The sequence below is a fragment of the Patagioenas fasciata genome, chromosome 16, assembly GCF_037038585.1.
Source record: "Patagioenas fasciata isolate bPatFas1 chromosome 16, bPatFas1.hap1, whole genome shotgun sequence".
In the NCBI taxonomy this organism is placed as follows: Eukaryota; Metazoa; Chordata; class Aves; order Columbiformes; family Columbidae; genus Patagioenas; species Patagioenas fasciata.
Window position 1 is genome coordinate 4,878,429 of NC_092535.1, and position 23,446 is coordinate 4,901,874.

Genomic DNA, 23,446 nt, shown 5'->3' on the forward strand with positions numbered 1-23,446 from the left:
CATAACTGCAAGGTCTCGTTTTAGGCCTTACAATGATAATATTAAATTTATTTTAAGAGACACTAGTAATGGTTTCCAAGTTATACAGTAAGATTTTTCACAAATTATTTTAAAGCTACATTTTGTTGTGTGCCACCAGTCACCTTCATCTACAGTTAGTGAAACGCAATAGTGACTGGGACTATAGTTTTATATTGCTAATGTATATTATTTTAAATGGTTTTCCATGCCTAAAGTGCATCAAAATAGTGCTTCTTAAGGCTAGATTCATAACGCTAGGAGAAATTAGTATATTTTAAACTTTCAGCCTAGGACACAGTTAGAGAGGAGGTCTTCTGCACCCATGAGCTCTTCATTAGCCAAGTCGTTACAACATCTTTTCCCATATAAACATGCAAAGGCAGCCCAGAGAGCCAGCCATCAGCCCGCAGAGCTGCCAGCAGGTTATTCCGGGGATGCTCCGATCAGCAGATGACTTGTACCGCACTAGAATCTGCACAGGCAGGAACTGGGGAAGGACAATTCCGCCACCCAAGCAGGTGACAGCACGTAGATTATACACATGCAAGAGCAGCCATGCATTAGTGGCTCCCATCCACGTGCCTCTCAAAAACAAACAAAAAACCCCCTCCTAACAGTTTTCTATGGCCATACCAAAACTTCTTTAGAAATCATTAACCCTTTGGACACAGGAACTGCTGTTGGAGAACACAATCGAGTTACGACTGCTCAACAAGCGATGGCACGTCAGGAAAACTGCAGTTACTGCTCAGGCATTTGGCTCTTTGCTGGCAGCAAGTGTGAGGTCATTTGACTTGGCTTAATGCTCCCTTGTTGCAAGCCACTTTTTTGTTGTCTTACCTTTGCTTGGATTAACACTACCCAAATGGTCAGTTAACATGGCTCGGTTGATACGAGGTAACTTGATCATATCAGTCCAGCCTTTTAAAAAATATTTAAGGCAACATCATGGCTTTTATTTGATTAAATGCTAGACCATAAACAACACTTTTCTTTGCATACCGATCATGGGTTTTGCAGTACACACTTACCTGTCACATTGCTGCATTATAGATATTTCCTTTATAATCTCTTGCAGGTCAGATTCCACAGGAACTTGTTTAATTGCAACAACTTGACCCGTTTCTTTATGAATAGCTTTGAACACACTGCCATAGGAACTGTGAAACAAAATATTATACACTAAATACAATAACATTTGTAAAAATCCCAATGTTATGGTTCTGCTTCTTGCAGGTAAAAAATTAACTATCTTCTCGCCAAAAATATTTTGTATTGTAATGTAAATAATGAGTCCACTAGCTTGTAGACATTCTAACAATATAAATAAGTCACAGCACACTGAGACATTCAGAAAGGAGCCAAACATTGTTACACTGCTCACAGCTCTGCAAGGGCCTTTTACACAAACCCAGCAAGTACAACTCTCTCCTTTTCCAGCTGAGCATCAGTAAGAACTACAGCTCTGGTCAGAGAGGTTCAATTGTTCTTGTCCGGTATTGTCTGTCTTATTTCCAGCTGCTTTACTCACATCAGCCACAGAGATTTACAACTCATTTTTTTAAAATGAACTATTTAAGGCAGCAAATGTCACTCACCGAGTGCTCCCACGCTGCTCTGCCTTACCAAGTGGCACAATGCAACACAAGTTCATTTCCACCACGTGGATCTTCCACAGGAGGTACCAGGGATGAACAACAAAACCTCCCGAGTTCCCACAGAGCCCCATCAACTCCAGACTGGCATTTTTCAACGTTTTAGCTCCCTACTGCTGAACAGTAAGCTGTTTGGATAAGATAACTTATTCTAGGCAAAAAAAAAAAAAATCTTTATTCTGTTACTAACCACACACAGTTGCTATGTTAGTGCACACCGCTGCAGTAACAGGATCATGACAAAAGTGAAAAATCAGAGACCAATGCACATGTACCCGTTCCATGGATTTGTTCTTAGAGAAATGGACATTTGGCACATCGCAATAGAACACATACCCTTCTCCAAGCTTCTCCAATACATCAAATACTTCTTCAGGTTGTTTGGTTAAACTGTCTTCATCTAACTTCTTCAGCTGCCTGTATTGGCAAGAACAGAGAAATTATTATACTTAATTTTATGGCTCTTTGGGCTATGCTGAAACAGAAGAATCAACAGCACCACATAAATGCACACAAGGGTCAGCATGAAGTAAACCGGTTGCAAGGTAAGTTTATCTCACCTGACCACCAGATTGAGTATTATTATTTAGTATTATTATTATTATATATTACTAGCACCCAATAGCAAAAGAGGACTGGGAATTACAGAGAACAGAATTTGATCAGGCGCACAAATCCACAGCTCCTCTTGGTGGAAGCGCAACCTCAGGACCTACACACTGGTGGTCAAATCCCAACACAGCACTGCGGAGTCTCGCAGCCACTGCACATACCTGCCCAAGTTCAATATCTTGAATGGAAGGATATGGACTAAGGCCATGCAAAAGGGAACATCATCTCCCCTGGTGCCTTAGAATATGTGTGGAATACATTTGTGGGGAGAAAGGAGGCAATGCCGATCTCACTTGCATGCTTTTAACTTCAGAAGTTCAGATCTTGACTGTGGGTCTGTAAATACACTATGAAACTTCTAACAGGAAAAAAAAAAAAGAAAAGAAGAAAGAAAACTGATATCTCTTTAGGGATCTTAACCCTGCTTGGTCCATCCCTCTTCAATGCATTGCTGGTAAGTGTCAGCTGAAATACCTCCTAGGGAATGCAATGTACTAGGACCCCTTTTCCAGCTCCCCTCACCCCCCATACAATTTCAGGGAGATTCTGTACACAAGGCAACAACAAGATCAACCACATTTGTTTCCATCCTCCTCTGTCACACTGGAGAGCATTTCGCCAAGAAACCTCTTGAAACAGCCAAGGACTGCATCAAAAAAAAAGTCCTGAAAACAAAGTGTTTTATTGTCAGATGAACAGTATGCAACAGCTCCAAACAAGTGCTCTTTTATTTTTGCATGAACTAAAAAAACCAGTCTGAAACAAAAACAAAACCACAAAAAACGCACAAACAAAATAAATTTAAAAAAACAAAACACAAACCTCCAAGCTCCCCAAACCAGCTCGTGCTAGTTTTTGAAACACAGAAAATTCTTAGTCTTGGAGTTTTCAGAATTTACTGGTCTCACAGCGAGTAGGGCTTGAAACAAAATGAGCGTGGTCACCTGCAACTGCAAATTAGCACTGAAAGCTCTTACTGCTGCTATTAAAGATCACAACTCCAGCCACAGGAATGCTAATTTTGGTACTAAATACATGGGTTTTTTTCCTCAATTTCTTCAGAAACAGGGTGAGAAACCACTCATTGATCCCTGGCTATTATGTTTAGGTACAAAAGCCATATAGGAGGAGCGGCTCACGCATGGAGTACATACAATGGCTTCCTGAAGCAAAGGAAACATTATAAAGAAGCAGAGTCAGGAAGTGGTGAAATACTGAAAGTCGTCACTGGCTTCCCTGCAAAGATAAGCACTAACCCACAGAATGTTTCTTGTCCTTGTGAAAATGGGGAGGGAGGAGGTGTTGGAAGAGAAGGGGAAAAAAATACATATGTATTGGTGACTACACAAGCTGCCATTTCCAAGGAACCCAAAATGGGCAATGCAAGAGGCAGATTCTTCTTGCTGAAGTTAAAATGAGGCCCAAAATCTATTAAAAAAGGGGTTTTCACATAATCAAACACAGTAACCAGACAACAACTGTGCTTCCATCAAACTACCTAATTTCTGCTGCAGCCCAGGGCTGCAGGTACTGTGCACCATCCAGCTCGCCCAGCGCACTTGCTGCTGTCAAAGGCAAACTCTGTTTTTTTGTGGTGTGTTTATACAACACAGACAGAACAGCAACACAAAACAAGTTGTTACTCAGATCTAACCCGAATCACCTTCCGGTTAAATACCAGCAAAAACAATTACAGAATAAAACCAGACATTTTTATTTTTTTAATGGAAAATACATTGCTGTTTAACAAAATAAGAGTATGTCACAGAGGAGCAGAGCCCGCAGCCTCCCTGGGACACAGCTGCCAAGCACCGATAGCATTTTGACAGCCCGACCCTTCATTCAAACCTCTGCCGGTCCACAACCGCTCCCCCCACCCGGGGTCACCGGCGTGTCCAGGCCCAGAGCGGGGCAGGCGGGGCTGGGCACGGCACCGGGCCTGACGAACCGGTACCGAACTCATCCCAAGAGAGATCGGAGCAAATGTCAGGTTCCTGGGGCTCTGCCATTGCACCGGAGAGGGGCAGCACAGCCTCCGGTACAGCCAAGTCCACCGGCGTGAGCTCTGGTACCTCAGTTCAAGCCACTTTCCCAGCACCGGATCTCGATGCTGTCACCGTATGGACTCACCGGCGCTGCCCGGTTGGTCTCGCCGAAGGCCCCGCTGCTCCTCCAGCCTCTGCCTGCGCCGTGCGCCGGGCCGGGAGCTCAGTCCCGCCGGCTGCCCCGCTCCCGCCGACACCCCTCGGGCCCGGGACGCGCCGGTGACAGGGAAGACGCAGCCCGCACAGGGGCCGGCCGGGTCGCAGCAGTCCCGGTTCCCGCGCGGATACCCCCGTTCTACTTACCGGCGCGGGTTCCGCAGCTGCACCGTCTCCATGGCGCTGCGGGGCGGCGGTCGCTAAGCCGGGCAGTCCCTCACTCACCCCTCCATCACCGCCCGCCGCGCCGCGCCTCGCCGCCGTTTCCGCTCCGCCACCGGAAGCCCGCGGGGAGCGCCCGCCCCGCCCCGCCGGGCGAGGGGTGTGGTCTGAGCAGACCCCGCCCCCAGTGGCAGGGGCGTGGCCTCCCCGGCCCGGCGCGATGGCGGCGTCTCCCGGTGCGCTGCGGCGGGCCGGTAACGAGGAGTTCCGCCGCGGGCAGTACGGGCCGGCCGCCGCGCTCTACACCCGCGCCCTGGAGCTACTGGAGGCCGCAGGTACCGCGCGTCCCGAGCCGGGCGGGTAAGGTGGGGGGTGGGGCAGGCGGAACGGAGCTGAACCGCGGTCCCGTTTGTGTCCCGGCGCAGGGGAAGCCGCCGCCGAGGAGCGGAGCGTGCTGCTCGCCAACCGCGCCGCCTGCCACCTCAAGGACGGTGCCTGCGGCCTCTGCGTGACCGACTGCAGCAGGTGAGCGGCGGCGGGGCCGGGGGCAGCGCGGGTGATGGGGCCCGAGGGCACCGGGCCACGGGGGTGGCGGGGCCGGGATGCTCGTTTGCTCTCTCCCGCACCGCGAGGGAGGCGAGGCGGGGCCGGTGGCAGCGCCGGAGCGACACCAGCCTGGCCGCGCCGTGCCCGATTCCCCGCGGCCCCCCGGGCTGACCTCGTTCCCGGCCGCTCTGTTCCCTCCACCCAGCGCCCTGCAGCTGGTCCCGTTCGGGATCAAGCCCCTTCTCAGGCGGGCCGCGGCCTACGAGGCCCTGGAGAGGTACCAGCTGGCCTACGTGGACTACAAGACCGCACTGCAGGTGGACTGCTCCATCCCGGCCGCGCACGATGGCGTCAACAGGTAAGGAATGCCATGCCATGCTCCGGGGTGACACCGGCAGGGTTGGGGATACAGCAGCTCGGTTTGGTGCTCCTGCGAGCCTTGCTGTGTTTCTGCAGCCGTGTTGGAGCAAGCTGGGTCCTGAGCGCACGGGTGAAGCGATTGAGGATTCTTGATGCTTTGCGCAAGGCGCAGGCTTGGCCACACTGTCTGCTCTTCAGGATGCTGGCTGAGGGCTGGGAATTAATTTCCTGGTACATTTTCTGCTTTGCTCAGTGCCTGTTTTAAAACAAATACTTAACTACAAGCTCCAGCTCCCTGTGCTGGCTGGGTTTACAGGCTGCCATAGCCCTTTCGTCCTCCTGGTGCTGTCTGCTTCACTTCACCGCTTCCCAAGGCTGAGGACTGACACGCACACCTCTTGCTTGACTGAGCACTGACAGCTCAAGCCCTCATCCTCTGGTATTTTTAGCCCTGCTGACATGAAGAAGCTCCTTTCATAAATGTCCTGCCTGTAGAAGGAGCTTAGTCTAAATGGACATGAAGGGGTTAGTGGAGAGGTGCTGTTCTCAATACATGAGCAGGGTTACAAAGCGACCGTGCTGGCTCCTACGTGGCCAACAGACAGTGTGACCACCAGCCCTCTCTTCCAGGATGACTAAAGCTCTGCTGGAGAAGGATGGTGTGAACTGGCGCCAGAAGCTCCCGCCAATCCCCACGGTCCCTGTTTCTGCCCAGACAAGGTGGAGTGTTCCTTCTGCCGGGGCCCTCGGGGCAAACACTCCTCCTGCAGCTGCACAGCGGGCAGGACCAGGTGAGAACCAGGCACAGAGCCCTGCATCACACAGGGGGGATGAACAAGGCAGCTGCCAGGCCTGCTCAGCCTGTCTGCAGCTGGGGCCTGGAGAACCGTGAGCCTGGTTCTGCCAGAGCCTCTTTGGTTGGTTCTGGATCCTTTGATGTCTCTGTGTCTCGTCTCTGGTATGGGGATATTTGCTTTTTGAGAGGCTGTGCTGATCTTATCAGTTTTATAGTGTTCTGTACGCTTTCTCCCTGTTTCCAGACCAGGCTGCTGCTGGCACCGAGAGGGCTCAGACTCTGAAGGCAGAAGGAAATGAACTTGTAAAGAAAGGAAACCATAAAAAAGCAGTTGAGAAGTACACTGAGAGTTTAAAGCTCAGCCAGGAATGTGCAACTTACACCAACAGGTGCTGCTCAGCTCTTTGCCCAAGTACTTCTTGGCCCTTTATAAAAGCCACTGTGGTGCTTCCAACAGAGCTGTCTAATGTTTGCTCCAAGTGGTCTTCCCTGTAGCTTGTATAAAGTTCTCTGATCGGGTACTGCAAAAAACCCTTAGAGACGCTCAGCCTAGGGCTGCTAAGGGATTTCTCCCTTTAATATTTGCCTGCCAGGACCTGCCAGGACCCTGTTTAGTGTAGAGACTCCTAAGGCCACTGCAGGAAGCAGAGTATAGTCTGGACTGGTATAGATAGGAACCTGCATCCTTGAAGTGCAGGTTCTTAGCTTCAGAACAGCTTACTCTAAAAATCTTCTTTTCTCCTTTTTTTTCTTTCAGACTAAAAAACTGTTTCCTTTTTTCCTTCCTTTTTAACTGAAACAAACTTGAGCTCAAGAAGTAAGATTACATCACATATGAGGCTCAAGACTGTTCTGGAGTCCAGCTTTGTGCTGCGCAGAGCTTGGCTGAGATCTGTTGTGTGTGTTGCAGCAGAAGCTGCTTTTAGCTGAAGATCTCTAACCTGGTAATTGCATTGCAGAGCTCTCTGTTACCTGAGTCTGAAGCAATACAAGGAAGCCGTACAGGACTGCACAGAAGCTCTGAGGTTAGATCCTAAAAACGTTAAGGCACTCTACAGGCGTGCTCAAGCACTTAAAGAACTGAAGGTAAGTCAGGAGTTTTTGAATGGTTTTAAGCTAGGATTAGGTGCCTGTTCATGTTTGATCAGGGCAAGAAATGCCATTTAGAGCTCATTTCTGTGCTAGACAACATCTGCCATCAGGTAGCTGAGACCTGTGTGGACTGAGAGGGGATTTTCTTTCATATCACTATTTGCTGGTTGGATCTTGTGAGTTTCTCAGCACCAGGTCCTGGTTTTGGAGATGCTGGAAGCAGCTACGTGTTGCACTGAGCTTTTTGTGTCTGGTGAGAGATTCTCTAGGCAGTACTGGAAGACTTATTGCATTGCTGCTGGACTCAGAACCCTCTTGAGTGATGAAATTGTCTTCTTAGCCCTAGTTTAAGTGTATTTTAGAACAGCTATATTAATGCCAGTGCTTAAGCAATTATACAGGGGGAGGCACAGACTCAGTTGTGTTATGAGTAGTAATTCTGCAGCAAGAGCATTAGACTGAATTTTCAATGTACTAACACTTAAAAAAATATTATCTTTCTAGGATTACAAATCAAGTATTGCTGATATCAAGAGCTTGTTGAAAACCGAACCAAAGAACACAGCTGCACTGAGATTACTGCAAGAACTGAACAGAGCCTAGGGTAACCAAGCAACAAGGAAAGCTTTGTTTTCCACTGCAGAAGAAAGCGTTTTCCCTTCTGATGTTGTTACAGGGACCAACCTTAATGCAGGATTGGTATTGAAATCTATCATCTGCTGCTGCTGAGATGTAACAGGTTCTATGCCAGCACAATGAATGTTAAGACACACAATCTGTATCAAACTCTATTACCTGGCTCTAAGATCATGCAGAGTTTTAATGCCTCTCCCTGTGAGGCATATCGGTTACCTTCCCTGACTGAAGTCAACTTGGCTGTAACTATTGGCCTCAGGGACTCTTTCCATGTTGTCTAAGATGCATGTGGGGTGGCTCTTCTCTTTCTGAAGAGCTACATACAGATTATTTTTTTTTTTTTTGTCCTTATCAGGTGACAGTTTTGCTGCATTTGTGCTGCTATTTCTGAAATAAGGTTGCTGCAGGAACTGCTGCAGTTTTCCTGGCACCACATACCATTGTGGTAACACAGGCACAGTTACTTGCACAGAGCTGAGCTTGTTTCATCTCCCACTTGATGCCTGTTGGCCCTCAGCTGAGTTTCTGCAGACCATTGCAGTAGCAGCTTTTTTGTGTTTTTAATTAGTCTGCACATTTAGGAAAACAGGAGCAGTTTAAGCCTGCCTTGTTACACTGTGCACTACTTCTTTTAGATTCTGGGTGCTTGGGAACTTTACAATTGTTTTTTGTGGTTCTGTTGTTTTTTTTGTTTGAAAAAACCAAACACTTCAGCTCCTCTGTGCCTTTTGGAGCAGTTGCTATACTATGTTACAGGGAGCAGGATATGCAGTAAAATCCCAGCTGAGGTCTGGCTTACTACTTCAATGCATGGTTATATTTACCTGATATGATGGCACTGACTTAAAATGGTGGATAAAGAGAGATTTGGATTTATTCTATGAACCATTAAAGCCATGTTTATTTTCACTTCAGAGATGTGTTTTTTATGTGATGGATGGTATAGGGGAACTGGAACACTTTAACCACTTCATACTGTCCCTCCCTTTTTGTCCAAGGAGTTCAGCCACTGCTGTCCAAGGCCTTGCTCTGTCAGATGGTGACAACACATCAGGGTTTCTCACCACTGTTCACACTGTGCACGGGTAGAGTGCTCTAACTGGTGAGTCAAGATGCTGGACAACACTAGACCTGCACCAACTTACAACTCCCTGTATCTCCACTGATCCTTGCCCGAGCTCCCAGCAGGCAAGGGTGATGGATGTCAGGGTGGGGAAGCGCCGACCAGCAGTACACAGATAAGCAGAGGAAGGTCACAAAATACAGGAGGAAGGCTCATTTCACTTACTGAAGAGCTATCCTTTTAATAGCCCTGCTGTTATCTGGAGCAGCAGATACCTGCCCTGTTCAACTATTCATGACACCTCTCAGCAACAGCAACACCTTTTTGTACCTTATCTCTGAGACTTTCCCCAGCAATACCACGAGGTAGACAAAGATGAAGCACAGCAACAAAACATACTGCTTCAAACCCAGGGTCACTTCCACTCCTGTCTCCTCCTCTGCTCCAGCAACTGTGCTGCTGGAGAGCTTGTCAGCAGCACCCCTTCCAAAAGGCACAGCAGCTACTCCAAACAGGAGACTCCAGATTCACATTTGCATTGCTGCTCCTCCTTCCATTCCCTAAAGGCTCAGACTTCCCCAAAGGGGTTAAGCAAGGGAGCTGAAAACTTTCCAGTATCCTCTAGTAAACATGGGGATCCGAGCCACAACTTCACCTTTTCTGATAAAGATTTGAAAGACTCTGGTCCTTGTTCCTGTCCTTTTTTTAAGCTATTTGGTGTCCCTGTGTTCCTGCATTCCCTCCAGCTTTGCAGCTGTCCTCTCAAGCCAAGGCCTCCAGCATCAGAGGTGGCATCACAGGCACATCTGAACTGGCCTGTCACACCTGAAAAAAGAGTTGCAGACAACCTCATTCTGCTGTTGGCCAGCTTTACCTGTACAGTTCCATTCCAGCTTCCTGTATGCATTCCACTCCTGCAAATATACATCTTTCGTCTAGAGACAAAGCATAAAAGCTTCCAGCCAGTTACACTTTGGGAGAAATAACTTAAATGAAGCTCCTGTATATTAGTTAGACTGAAGTCCCTTATAAGCATCTCACTGAGAAGGAGATACTTCAGTAGTGCACAGTTCAGGCATCCACTGTGATGAAAATGAGTATTTAAGGAGGTTTGAGGAAGAATTGTCAAAAAAAAAAAAAAAAAAGCAAGAAAAAGGAATGATGAAAAGCCCCAGGGAAGAAGCTCAGCTGAGCAGACACCACACAGGAGCAAGCGTGTGAGCTGTTAAAACGCTGGAAGGAAAACAAGAAGTAGGAGGGATGACTGCAGTGAGTATGACCCAGCACAGCAGGAAGATGGAGAGAGCAGCACCAGCACCCAGGCTGGACAGAAAGAAGGCGGGTGGTGCTGGTGGAGGTGTCAAGTACTAAAGAAGCCCCTAGGGACAGAAATTCCTAAGTAGGAAGAACAGAGTGGTAAGTCTAGGATGACAACAAAAACATGGCCTGGGAGAGGCCCGGAGGGCAGAACAGAATAATAATGCGTCCAAGCTATCCCATTCACAATGTGATTCTGAATGTTTTCAGGCCCATCAGCAGCTCCTTGAAATCACTGGTCAGGAACATACATTGGAGAAGCAGCTTTTGATTTACAGCTAGTCCACAGTACCTCAAAAGCCGGGTCTTGTGCACCACAGACACACACACAGTGTGGTGACCAGCAGAAGACGCTCAGTGTACCAGGTCTCTTGCAAAAGGAGAATCACAGGAAGATGATGCTTTTTAAAAGAAAGTTCAAAACATCTAGCTAGAAAGGATAAAATACAGGTAGATGATATGAAATTCGCTTAAAGCCATCCTCCTAGAAAGTCAGAAAGGATCAGGAGAGCCTGTTGGTTGGCAGTTTGTTCATTTAATCCTATACGTCCCTTACTATCAACTCTCAGGATGGCCGCTCCACCAGCAGCACAAGCTTCAAACACTGATGGCAGCAGCCTGACCTAAATCCATCCCTCCACCTGCCTGAAACAGAGAAAACACATTTGCTGTCTTTCTACAATGGGAATTAACCCATGCTCTGGGGGTGGAAGCTTCAGTACTTTATTAGTGTCAGCTACAGGAAAAAAATAAAACTACAGAACCCAATAAATTCAGTAAAAATGGTGATTCATCAGCACTTGGCATTTCCTGGGCAACTGAACCAGGCTGGGTTCCACACTACATTTCACAAGAGGCTTTCAGTAGCAAGAAGAGAATTAACATGGGGATTTTTTTTTTTACAGGTGCAGGAGGAAGCAATTCTGCAAGGTTCACAATACACACAAAAACCAGGATGGGGCACTGAAGACAAGCCAGGGTCGCTGTACGGGCACGGTTCCAAAAGCACGGTGAGGTTTCTGCTGCTGTTCTTCAAAGGCAACATCCTCGGGACTCGCACTCAGTCCTGAAGTCTACAAAAAAAAAAAAAACCAAGAACCCACATATGCAAGTTTCAACTGCTAAAGGAACAGTTTCATCCCAACACACCATTTCCCTGCAGTCACAAGCCAAGAAAATATCCTCAGAGGAGTACACGTGAGTCTGAATTGCTTGTTAATGGGTCTGTCCCAGCCCAGCAGCAGAGCCAGCTCTCCTGGTCACCCCACACACGACATCCAACACCCTATAGGGTATTTACTGACAAGGTTCTGCAAAAAACACTGGAAAAACCCCAGGAAAGATTGTACCAGTCTCCCCTAGACCTACAGAAAAAGAAGGTGCTTTCCCATCTTCCTTGCTGCTTGCACAGTCAGTGCCCTTGTGAACACAGAAAAACCACACAGAACCACGTCTCTGCAGTACGTGAGTCTGGAAAATGGAGGATGTGACATAAGAAGTGGAATATTACAGTCAAAGATACTTTGATTGCTCATCAAGCCATACTTGGTCTGGACAACGAAACCCAATCCCCAGTTTGAGAGTCAGAAACCAGAGACCCTGAGCACACCAGACACACACCAACGCCTGCACCAGCTCCTTGCACCTACCCGGGTCACTGCAGGAACGCCACGGCGCTGTTCTTGTGCGACGTCTTGGTGACCTGGTGTGCTTGGAGAACAGCCACCGCCTCCTCCATCTTACAACAGAGAGCACAAGGAGGGGAGAAGGTGAGCTGCTCCCACGGAGGAGTGCACTGCATAGGAAACGCGATATCCCAGGTCCCACTCTGGCTTCTGTACATACTCACTTCTAAGAACTAAAGGACTTGAATAATAACATAAAATCCAAGTCTGCTGCTTCTGCCAGAGACAGATCAGCCCAAAGATCTCCCCTGGCTTGTCCCTAGGGAAATGCTGGGACATCTCTCCTTTTCTATAGGAGTCAGAATTTGCCAGAGAGGAATCAGACTCCTCTGGAGGTGGAGCTGCTTGACACCACCCAGCAAAGCCCAGGCTCCTCAAAAACATCACTGAAATGGTGAAAGTGAATCCCATCTCCAAGGACCAACAAGGAGATGCAGTGAATTCACTGCAACTGTTTTGATGGGAACCAAAACTAAATATTCACCAGGATTGAGGAAACTGAAGAAATCACTGCAGAGAGGCAGCATTTACTGGCTTCTATTCTCAGGAAAAACCATCTCCCTATGTCCTTCTGGGGAGCAACACCCACCCTGTTTCTCCCCTCTCACTTTCCAGCCACCTCCAAACCACCCTCAGAGCTTGGCCGGTGCTTTTGTGGAGCTGCTCTGAGCTTCTCCTTTTGCTGAAGGTGGGCAGGTGTTCAGGCACTGGGTGCCACGACATCAGCCCAACACCCTTTCTGCTCATTTTTCACTTAAAAAGAAAAAGCAGCAGTTACTTGTTCTTCCCATGGCTATCAACATCCTTAACCCATCCTCTGGGCCATGATCACCTCTCCTGGCAGCAGCAGGCAGCCAGCCCTTTGGGATATGATGTGTTTGGACACCGAGTGCCTCCTACCTTGGAGTGCAGGGAGTCAGGGGACTCCAGGAGCAACAGCAGCTCCGAGTTGTCAATCTCCAGCAGCATCCCAGTGATCTTGCCAGCCAGCGAGGGATGCATCGCGTGGATCAGAGGGTAGAGGCGCTCACCTGCTCCAAACACCGGGGACATCACCACTGTGCAAGACCTCCAGCATTTTCAAACCCAATGCACACCCTCCTGCCCTCCCAGCTCTGTCCTTTCAACTGAAGAGAGAAAGAGGGGAGATGGTGGGGGAAAAACAAACAAACCCACCCAGATGCACAAAAAAACCTGCTCACAAGCAAACTTAGTCCAGCGTGTCACAGCAAGTGTTCGCAGGCAAAATGTTACCAGTCCCAGTGCAGCAACCCCTCACAACGGGGAGAGCTAGCCTTACCTATGGGGCACGCTTTACCAGGAAGGAAAGCTATACAAGCAAACAGGTGTGGAGGAGGAAAGCCACATTTGGCTAGGGACAATGCTAATTGCCCTCTTCCTGCCATCCCGTCCTCCAGCACACAGATTGTTTCGCTGCCAGATTCCCCACCACAGCTTTGCCAGGCTGCCTCTGCCCTGTGCACATCCCTCCCTGTTCCCTCCCCAGATGACTCTTCTCCAGTCTCTCTTGGGCAGGGCTGACCGCAGCTGCTGCAGCCACCCAGCCGCTGATGGCTGGTGATGCAGGACAGCTCAGAGCTCCGGGGCATTCTCAGAGGTTGTGGTGCAGCCCAGGTGTGATGGAGCTGTGCCCAGCCTGCAGAGCCTGGCCAGACACTGTCTGCCAGGCAGCTCATCAGACAGGGAGGGGTTTTGATGCCTTCCAACACAGCCCATTTTGTTGTTTTGTTTGTTTGTTTTTAAAGCAGCATAATATCAGAGCAATCCTTCAAATGCTCACAGCTTCTCCTAGCAGCTCAGTTTTCCCTGGTGCATGCAAGTCCACTTTCACATGCAAGCGCAGCCCCACAGCTGGACCTACTACAGCAAAGCCACCGTGACACCCACCTATCATTTGCTTCTGCTCCTGAGGAGGGGCTGCTGCAAGCATGGATGCTGTCAGCGGCTCCTGCCCCTGCACATGCACAGCGGGTTCTCCCACCTGGAGAGAGAAAACAAACAAACACACAGAGAAGAGCCGCAATCAGAAGCGCTGGAAGCAATACGCAAGCTACCTGGCTTGCCCGAACTGCGCTGGTCCCCAGACCCAGTGGGACATTTCATCCCTTCCAGCTGCTGCTGCAGACTCTGGCATTGCCTGCTTGTATCCAAATGCTGGTTGCCAGGAAAGCCAGAGCCAGGCTATTGTAGCCCCAGTTACCCCAGCAGCCCCTGGGAAAGTTGCCCATACTATAAACAGAGCCATGGGGCTGGCTGGGCTCAGCAGCCACCTTATCCCAGAGCAGGACTGGGCTGATGCACGCTGCAGTGGCCGTGCCCAAGCCCAGAGGTCACAGAGCAGGTACCTGCGGGGCCACCACAGGTGGCATGTGCCCCATCGGCTGGACGTTCCTGACGGACGAGGAGTACTTGTACTGCGGGGTGCCCCGCGACAGGGTGGGTGAGGAGGGCACCCGGGTGCTGACCGTCTGCGTCCCAATGTTGGCTGCAATGGGAATGGGAACATTTCTATGAAGAAGCGTGTTAAATGCACGTGTGCACAGGGGACGCTGAAGCCACAAGGGCAGTCTGCTCAGCCAGAGAGCCCAAAAAGTCACCCCACGGGCTTAAAGCAGCCCTCAAGTCAAAGGCAGCTTCTCCAGGACGGGCAGGGCACTTCTACCCTGCCTGCAGGACTGTGGTGGTCTGATTTTTCTGCAGAGGGCAGGAGGGCCAGCAAAGGCATCTACACCTCGTTGTCTCTCCTCCAGAAATGCCCATCTGCATCAGCAGCCAGAGGATGGGCACAGCACCAAGGAGAGGGCTGCAAGAGCCCTTGGCTCACCCTGTCTCTCTTCCTGCAAGAAGGTGACGGCAGAGGAACAAGAGGACCAGGGCACATGTAGAGGAGAAAAACCCAAAGACAGCCTTCCTGGTCCCACTGCTCTTTTCAGTGATAAGACACCCAACACCACAGACCACCCTGGGCTAAATCGCATGAAGCCATGATGGTTGGAGGTCAATGCTACCTCACCAGACAGTCCCATGTTTGAGTGGACCTCAGACCTTCACTCGCTCCATCTTCCACCCTGAGTTACTTCTGCCTCCCCTCAAAGCATCCTACCCCTCATCACCCACACAGAAGGCAGAGGGGTGGTGGGACAGACAGGGTTAAAGCACTCAGGGTGAGGAGTGCTCTGGGCACGGTGCACAGGGCAGCAACTTGGTCACCAGCCCTGCAGAGCACAGCCATGTCATGCTGGCAAGTGGAGGGGCCATCCTGGGACACAGGGACGGCCCCATCACAGCCAGGCCCTGGGGGTGCCAGCAAGGTCTGGTTCTTGGGCCTCAGCTCCAAACAACTCCAACATGAGTGTGTTTTACTGGAGGCTTGGCCATGGCAGCAGTTCAGCCAGAGGCTGTAGGAGCTCCTGTGAACCTCTGCTTCTGCCCAAGAAGTCCTGTCCCAACCTCCACCTCAGTCTGAGTGCTAAGCCTAGGGTGCCATGGCTGCGTCATCATCACCACCTTTAATGAACACATTTGAGAAGCAGCATCCAACAAGACCAACGTGCATATCAGAGACCTGTCCCATTACCTGAAAGACCACAACCTTCCCCAAAAGCTACACACTTATCTGCTACAGACACTGTTCCAGTCCCATCACATACAAGGGCACCATCCAGACTCCTCCATGAACGATCTCACAAACCAATCCATCCTCGGAGGCAGACCCAAGCATACAGCAAGCACCCTCACCCACGCACAGGGATGTCCAAGGCAGGTCCTCCCCCAACTCACCCACTCTCTGGGCCTGGGGGGGCACACGGGGCACTTGCGTGGAGGCCTGTCTCATGGTGCTGATGTTGGTGAGCAGGCGCCGGGGCGGCACCGCAGCCCTCAGGATGGGGGTAGCTGCAGGATACGCTGCTGTAGAGACAGAGCAGGATTAATAGAGCTTCTTGGTAGCAAAGGCATGGAAGGAGAAATGGGGGAAGTGACTGTGACTGGGGAAAGCTTGGGAGCATCTCACCTCAGGGTCAACCCCAACATCTCATCCTCTGGTGCCCATCACCGTGACCCCTGCACCAAACTCCCACACGCTTCTCCAGACCACATCCACCTGTGGTTACACACTTTGTGCTGCTTTTATAGACCCACAGTCCCCAACCGAGCCCAGCTCACACCGAGAGCCCCGGGGAGAGACAGGCTGACTCACGGGGGGGCCGGGAGGGCTGCGCACTCCAGCGAGTGGCAGGACGGACTGGGACAACTGGGCTGGGGCTGTAGAAGGTAGCTCTGGTTTGTGGCTGGGAAAGGAGAACATGTTATCCAAGGTGACTCAGGAGCTGAGCCAGATCTACCCTGGAGCATCTCGGTGGCTGCCACACGCAGACAGACAAGCCAAAACCACGCTCTGTGGTGTGCCAGAGCACTTCAACAATTGACCTCCAGTCCTGCTGCCCATGTATCCTCCAGCAGCTGCACTTATCTCTTCCCCATGAGCTTTTACACCTCTGTAACCCTTCTCCCTCCCCTCATTTCATCAGCAGACTCATTCTCCATGCTCACACCCTCCCACCAAACTCCTCCCTGGTTCCCTCCTCTGAGGAGCAGTAGGTACCCTGCTTCCCTGAAAATAAGACAGTGTCTTATATTAACTTTTGCTCCAAAAGATGCTTGCTTTTTTTACATGCATAGCTGCATGGACACTATTTAAATTGACTCTTTTAATGAACTGTAACTAGGGCTTGTTTTTGGAGTAGTACTTGTATTTCAAGCATCCTCAAAAATCCTGGGAAGAAAAAAAAAAAATCATGATAGGTCTTATTTTCAGGGTAGGTCTTATTTTGGGAGAAACAGGGTACCAACTAAATCCCCAGCCCTTCCACTTCCACAGAAGCCGGGCGCTGCTCCCACCAATCCCACATCAGCCTGGGCCAGGTCTGCACAACCCCAGCTCTGCTCCTCAGCCCGACTGCCGCCCCCCTCCTCCAGCTCAGGGCAGATTTGTGTCCCCATGCAAGGCTGCCATTAGGAAATGGGTTCTCACCTGGGGGATGGGGGGTAGAAAGTACCCCGGGGGGGGCTGGAAGGAGCCCAGGAGAGGGCCGGGCAGAGCCCTCATGGTGGCTAATCTCTGCATGTACTGGTTGGTGAGGATTGCTTTCCGCTCCTCTTTCCTTTGAGCAAGTGCAACATAGAGAGGCTTGGTGCTGACGATCCGCCCGTTCATTTCGGTCACGGCCTTGGTAGCCTCTTCTGGGGAGGAAAAACATACAAACCCAAACCCTTTGCTGTGGCCACCCTCTGTCATCACCTAAAATTGGATTAGAACAAGACAACTAAGTCCACAGATCTTTACAGCACTCAAAGCACCGCGCGGCAGGGGGTGCACAGGACCTGCCAGCCATGGGCACCCCATTGCAGCCCTCACACCCGGGGGGGATGGATGGGGCTGCACCCATGGGACTCCGTGGTGAGGTTTGTCTGGGGAAGGGGAGAATTTGCTTGGGCAAAACCAGTAGGTTTGGGAAATGAAGCCCAAAATCTGCAGCCCGTGATCTCCCAGGGGTCTGTGTCTGCCACCCAGCCAGGGCCTACAGACCAGCAGGACTCTGGTGCTTTACATCACAGAAGCCAGTAAGAGCTGGGGACCAGGGGGACACCATGTCCTGTCCAAGGGTCAGGCAGCATCTGTGCCTGGCAGCTGTCAGGTTACAGGTATCTGACCCTAAAGCCAGACTGTCCCTCTGCACATGTACACATGGCCCTCAAGAGAAGACTGACACCAGTCTTGGTGGCAAGACTGAGACTTTTATGGTTTTCCAAGAGGTAAAACGCCAGCCTGTCAGCCAGGCGGTTTCTGGGTCATTTCCATTTGTATCAGTGTCACATAGATCCCAAAGCACAGAGCAGCTGTGCAATATTCAGAATTATGAGGCTTTAATGTCCCATACCCTGAATCTCAGTGGGGCTGCGGTAACTCGGTAAAGCTACCAAATATTTGCTGAATAATAAGCTCCTCAGGACAGTGTGGAGTTCAAGTGGTGTGTCCCTTACACTTGGCTGGAGACACAAGCCATCAGCAGGGAACAATAACTCCACAGGATGATAATCCTGGTCCGTTTCCAACGGCTGAGCACACCAGCTCACTGACCCCAGCAGTCCCAGTGACAGCCCCAGCCCCTCACCTTGGCGCTGGTGATGGTGCCGTAGGGAGAGAACTCCTTCCTCAGCCTATCGTCATCTATCCCATCATCCAGGTTCTTCACGTACAGGTTGACCCCCTGCAAACACGTGAAAAAAAGAGCAGCTTGGGCTCCTGAATTTTACAGCAGCTTTTTCAGCCAGTTGTGTTCCCCCAGCAGCTCTGCAGAGGGTGGGATGTCCCACAGTCCTCCACAGAGCTGCCGCAGGACCGGTGACAGGAGCCAGGACCACGTGTGTGCTCCACCCATAGGCAAGACACCCTGAGTAAAGAAGGTGCCCAGATCTTTGCTATGAAGTCACTCCAAGATCTCAGGAAGCTGCCTCATTTCCAGACTAATATTTTAATTTCTGGAAAAGAACAGACCCATTTGTTCAACTGCCAAGATCACCCTGGGCTTAGATCTCCCTTCTGTGTCCTGATGGTGTTTTCCAGGACATTACCAGGCAGCAACTGGGCCCCTGTGTGTGTCTTTTTTAGCTGTAGCAGGGACCCAGCACACTGATCTGCTCCGGTTGTGCTTGTGCTGTTCCCAAGCCCAGGATGTCCCTGGGTGCCCAGGACGTGTCCCTAGTGCAGACCTGCAGGGATGCAGGGACAGAGCATCCTGCTCTCCACTTACCTGGTACCTGCTCACTCGCTCCTGCTTGATCTGCTCAAATTTCCTCTTCAGCTCGCTCTGGCGCTCCAGACGCTTCTGTGCCCGGCCCACGTACACCATCCGCCCGTTGATCTCCTTCCCGTTCATGTCGGTCACCGCCTGCCAGCGGAGGGGAGGGTGCTGAGCACAGCAGGACGCTGATGGCCACAGCCCCATTCTTCACCCACCACCCCAGACCAGCCCCACCAGTGCCAGCACAAAGCTGGTGAGGTTCCCCCACCAAGGAGAGGTGGGAACATGAGCAGGGGACAAGCCTGGGGCTGAGCTAGAAGCAGAGCAGCAAGGAGCCTCTTGCCTTCTGGGCTTCTTCGTGCTTCTCAAAGTTGACGAACCCAAAGCCCTTCGAGCGGCCAGTGCTGTCCATCATGACTTTGACACTTAGTGTTTTTCCTGAAAGAGGAACAACGCGTGAAGAAGGGTGCCCACAGCCCAGTGAGGAGAGCGAGTGGCAATGGCAGCACCAGAGAGCCAAGGGGGGACAGACAGCGCGATCCCCACCGCAGGGCAGGAACTGGAGGCTGCGTGCGTTGGTGAGGACAACGCCTACCACCCTGGATACTGCTCTTATTGCTCTTGGTTTTTTGGTTTCTCCGACCAGTGCAATGAGTTTCTTTGGCCAGAAGTTCTCATCTGCTTTATATATGAACACATGCATTGGGTTCATAGGAAGTGTATTCACAGATTACCTGAGCTAACACTGGCCAGGCATGGACAGTACAGCCCATAGGTCGGCACAATACTAAACCCTGTCACAAGAGGCATGTTCCATTAAAACTGAAAAGGTCTTTTTGCTTTAAATTCAGACTCGGCATCTCTTATTCCCAGGGCTCCTATAACCAGACAACATGCTGGTTTCAAGACAATTTCAAAAACTAACAAAACAAAACCCCCACTTTTGTTACCCAAGAAAGTGATAAAAATAATCTTTTTTTCCATGAGAATGCCTGGCAAACTTATCCTCCATCACTGCAAGAAAGCATATGTAACGTCCTGACAATTTAAGCCACTGTACTCATTTGCTGACAAGGCACTCAAGCAAGTCCGATTCCATTGAGAGAACGGGTCAGTATTTCAGTCAAGCACTCTCCCCAGCTTTCTTTGCAGTTGCCCCAACATCACTTTATCAGACATGAGGATACTTTACTTCAACAACTGTACTCACCAAACTTGGAGAAGATTTCCCGCAGTCTGTCGTCATCCATGTCATCCCCAAAGTTTTTGATGTAGACGTTGGTGAACTCCATCGCCTTCGCCCCAAACTCTGCCTCGCGCTCTTTGCGGGATTTGAAGTGACCAACAAACCTACAGGAAGCAAGGAGAGGGACATGGAACCCTCTGCATCCTCTACAGAGGGAAGATGGACACGGGCACATCTGTCTTGGTACAGGTCAAGAGAGACCCCAACATCTTAGGCTGTGCTTTGCTCACCCATGAATCCACCCAATGTTTTATATCAAGCAGCTTCACCCTGGTGTTCCCCTGCTCAGACTCCACTTGGCACTACTGAAATGGGAACAGTGGTAACACAGGGCACAGCCTCACGATGGGGTTATCACCCCAGGAGATCCCAAAAGACCCCAAAGGATGCCACCAAGTGCCAATTCTCCTCCTTCAAGGCATCCCCAACCTCCCTGGGCAGCTGCTTTCCTCTGTGGAGACGGATGCGGAGAACAAGGTGATGCAATGTGAGCAAGGAGCTGAAGAACAGCAAAAACCTCTTCCTGCCCAGATTATCTGATGTTGGCAGCAGAGACTGATGACCAGCCCTGCTCTGTGGGCACTCTTTACGCTGCCTCAGCAATAAAACACAGCCCAGGGCTGGACTCCTTCCCCACCATAAGGAACAGTTCCAAACCACTATCACACTTCCACCAGCACTGACCACAAGTGACTCACTGGCCCGGAGAGCACAGAGGGGACGGACGGGAAGGGAGGGAAGAGCTGCAGGAGGTGGGAGCCCGAGCAGGGCAGGCAGTTCCTCCGGAGCACGCACCAAGGCAAGGGAGGACCAAGCACAGAGATGAGGAGACGTTCTCCTCCTCTCCTCTCCTCCACTTACACCTTCCGATCATTGAGCAACATCCCATTCATGGTCTCGATGGCTCGAGTCGCTGCCTCGTGAGTCTCAAAGTGGACAAAGCCGTAGCCACGAGATCCATTCTCGTCACAAACCACCTACAAACGCAGAGCAAAGAGGATGGGGGGGAGCAGAAAAAGAGAGACTGCTTGCACAAAAGTAAGTTGCAGGAAAACTCACCCTTGTTTCCCAGGGTTATTTACCCTCCCTGACATCCCACTGCCACGACAGCTGAGCTGCACTGGGATGCTGCCCGGGGTCAGATGTCCTGCTGGGGCTGAGGTGGTTGACCTCCAGCACCTGGTGCTTTATGCGATGCCCTAGAGCTCATGGCCTACTGAGAGCCAAGTGCCACGAATACCCTGAGCTCAGGCGGAACAACACACAACGTGTCTGTGCAGGGACTGGGAAGAAAGGGGGAATGGGAAACACAGCAGGGCCTTTTGTCTTCAAAGGAGGTGGGGATTCAGGGGAAACTTTGTAGGAAGCAGAATGAGAAAGTGAATTTCAGCAGCCTGGAGCACACTGCCGAGAACACTGGGCAGCTCTGCAGCAAGCCCTTTCCTCCAGGGCCCATGGGCACTTGTACCTTGCACGACAGGATGTTTCCGAAGGCAGAGAATGTGTCGTACAGGGCTTTGTTATCAATGGAGTCATCCAGGTTCTTGATGAAGACGTTTCCCACCCCGGACTTCCGGAGGCCAGGGTCCCGCTGGGACCACATGATGCGGATGGGACGGCCTTTGATCACCTCGAAGTTCATGGTGTCCAGGGCTCGCTCAGCTGGCAAAGAAGTAAGAACAGGCGGAGAGAGGAGGGTAACACAGAGCCCCTTCACATCCTATGGCAGCTAAGACGGGTACAGGAATCAGGGGTATGATTGGACAGGGGGTCATTAATCTAATTGAGACTGGGAGCCCTGCCTCCCAGGGCAGCAGGGCCAGGCAGGGGCTGCTCTCCTCCCTTCCATTCACATCACTCCTTTTGGCTTAATTTTTTTTCCTCTCCAAAGCATGTCTGACTCCCACGGGATCATTCATTTCACTGCGAGCTCCAGTTTGGCAGATATCAAACTTGTTTACTCAGTAAGGATTTTGGTATCCAGGACAACTAACCCAACACCTCCCCATCACCATTGCCTCACTCCAGCATGAAACATCTGTTGGGTACCACACCATGCACACTGTATCATGGCAATGCTGCCAGGAGAGGGGTCTTGCTTCACACTGTGAGGCATTGGGCAGCTGGCTGCCCCAGGGAAGGGAAGAAGGGGTTTTGGTACCCTTCTCCATCAGCTCATGGATCTTGTAATTCACCTTCCTAAGCCCAAACCCAGCTGCTGCATCCTCTCCCAGTCTCTAAGAAGAGATGGTTCACCATCTGGTTGGGATTAGTTACAACCAAAACCCAACAGCAGCAGAATGTGGCCAAGTCGCAGCAGAACATGGCCAAGTCGCAACAGCTGAGGCATCCATCAGACAACAGCTCTGCCCGGGTCCACCACCTGCCCTTCCTTCTCCTGCACACCCCAAGCCCCCATTGCGATGCAGTTCCTCAAGACTGCATTACAGGGACCTTACCATCCACAGGCTGCTGGAAGTTAATGTAGGCGTAGCCCAGAGATCGGCGTGTGGCAACATCCCGGCAGACTCGGATGGACATGATGGGCCCAGCAGGTGAGAACTTCTCGTAGAGCATGGCTTCGGTCACGTCCGGGTGGAGGTCCCCCACGTAGAGAGAAGCTAACGGATAGCCAGGGCCGCTGGCGTTCATGGTTGACCAGAAAGCTCAGCTGCAGAGGAAGACAGACCCAAGGCTGCAGAGAGAGGGTTTCAGATCACACAGCAGCCATGGACCCACGCTGGGGCTGGCTGCACCGCAAGTGCAAGCTGTGCCGCTCCCACCAGCAGTGCTGGGACTGGAAATGCCCCAAGGATGCTGCAGTTCCCAGATTTTTTTCAAGGACACTTTAATATTGGTACAAAAGCTGAGCTGGGCTGATCTGCCCATGTTAGAGCCCCCACAAACCTGGGGAGCGACCAGAGGGACACAACATACCGCACACACTGATTTGTTCCTTTCAACACTCAAGAACCAAGAGAAACAAAATGCAGTTTCGTTCCTCCAGAAGGTAAATGGCCCTTCTCCACCAGAGACTTCCATTTTAATCCCTCCATAGCAGCTCCCTCCAGCCGCCTGTTCAGCCAGAGCAAGCCCAAGGAGTCCAGGTTTGCTGTGATGCACAGCGCTGCCCTGCCAGGGAAACTGCTTCTTGCAGCCAGGACTCCCAGCAACCGCCTCCATTTCTAAACAAGGCAAACACAGGTTTTTAGCCAGCCCTGCCCAGAGAA

General features: G+C 50.9%; 3 protein-coding genes across 3 annotated transcripts in view; 1 reads left to right on the forward strand and 2 right to left on the reverse strand.

Annotated features, from left to right (window-relative positions):
* Nucleotides 1-4,784, reverse strand: part of STK4 (serine/threonine kinase 4) — a 42,147-nt gene extending 37,363 nt beyond the window's left edge. Inside the window, exons 1-3 of the mRNA XM_065849851.2 lie at nucleotides 4,637-4,784; nucleotides 2,013-2,093; nucleotides 1,053-1,181 (exon numbers count right to left, since the gene is read on the reverse strand). Coding sequence (XP_065705923.1) covers nucleotides 1,053-1,181; nucleotides 2,013-2,093; nucleotides 4,637-4,668 — 242 coding nt within the window. The 5' untranslated portion in view covers nucleotides 4,669-4,784. The remainder of the gene's footprint in view (nucleotides 1-1,052; nucleotides 1,182-2,012; nucleotides 2,094-4,636) is intronic.
* Nucleotides 4,785-4,850: 66 nt separating this feature from the next.
* TOMM34 (translocase of outer mitochondrial membrane 34) lies at nucleotides 4,851-8,995 on the forward strand. Its single transcript, XM_065849857.2, has 7 exons — nucleotides 4,851-4,986; nucleotides 5,077-5,176; nucleotides 5,403-5,555; nucleotides 6,188-6,348; nucleotides 6,598-6,742; nucleotides 7,313-7,439; nucleotides 7,950-8,995. Exons 1-7 carry the CDS (start codon nucleotides 4,872-4,874, stop codon nucleotides 8,046-8,048), a joined length of 900 nt encoding a protein of 299 aa, XP_065705929.1. The 5' UTR covers nucleotides 4,851-4,871; the 3' UTR covers nucleotides 8,049-8,995.
* Nucleotides 8,996-11,238: 2,243 nt separating this feature from the next.
* PABPC1L (poly(A) binding protein cytoplasmic 1 like) lies at nucleotides 11,239-23,339 on the reverse strand. Its single transcript, XM_065849921.2, has 15 exons — nucleotides 22,676-23,339; nucleotides 21,685-21,878; nucleotides 21,078-21,193; nucleotides 20,181-20,320; nucleotides 19,314-19,408; nucleotides 18,980-19,117; nucleotides 18,341-18,436; nucleotides 17,200-17,466; nucleotides 16,366-16,456; nucleotides 15,948-16,073; nucleotides 14,513-14,652; nucleotides 14,055-14,148; nucleotides 13,047-13,177; nucleotides 12,111-12,199; nucleotides 11,239-11,534 (listed from the first exon to the last, which is right to left on the reverse strand). The coding sequence occupies exons 1-14, from the start codon at nucleotides 22,866-22,868 to the stop codon at nucleotides 12,116-12,118; spliced, it is 1,905 nt and encodes a 634-aa protein (XP_065705993.1). The 5' UTR covers nucleotides 22,869-23,339; the 3' UTR covers nucleotides 11,239-11,534; nucleotides 12,111-12,115.
* Nucleotides 23,340-23,446: the final 107 nt, after the last annotated feature.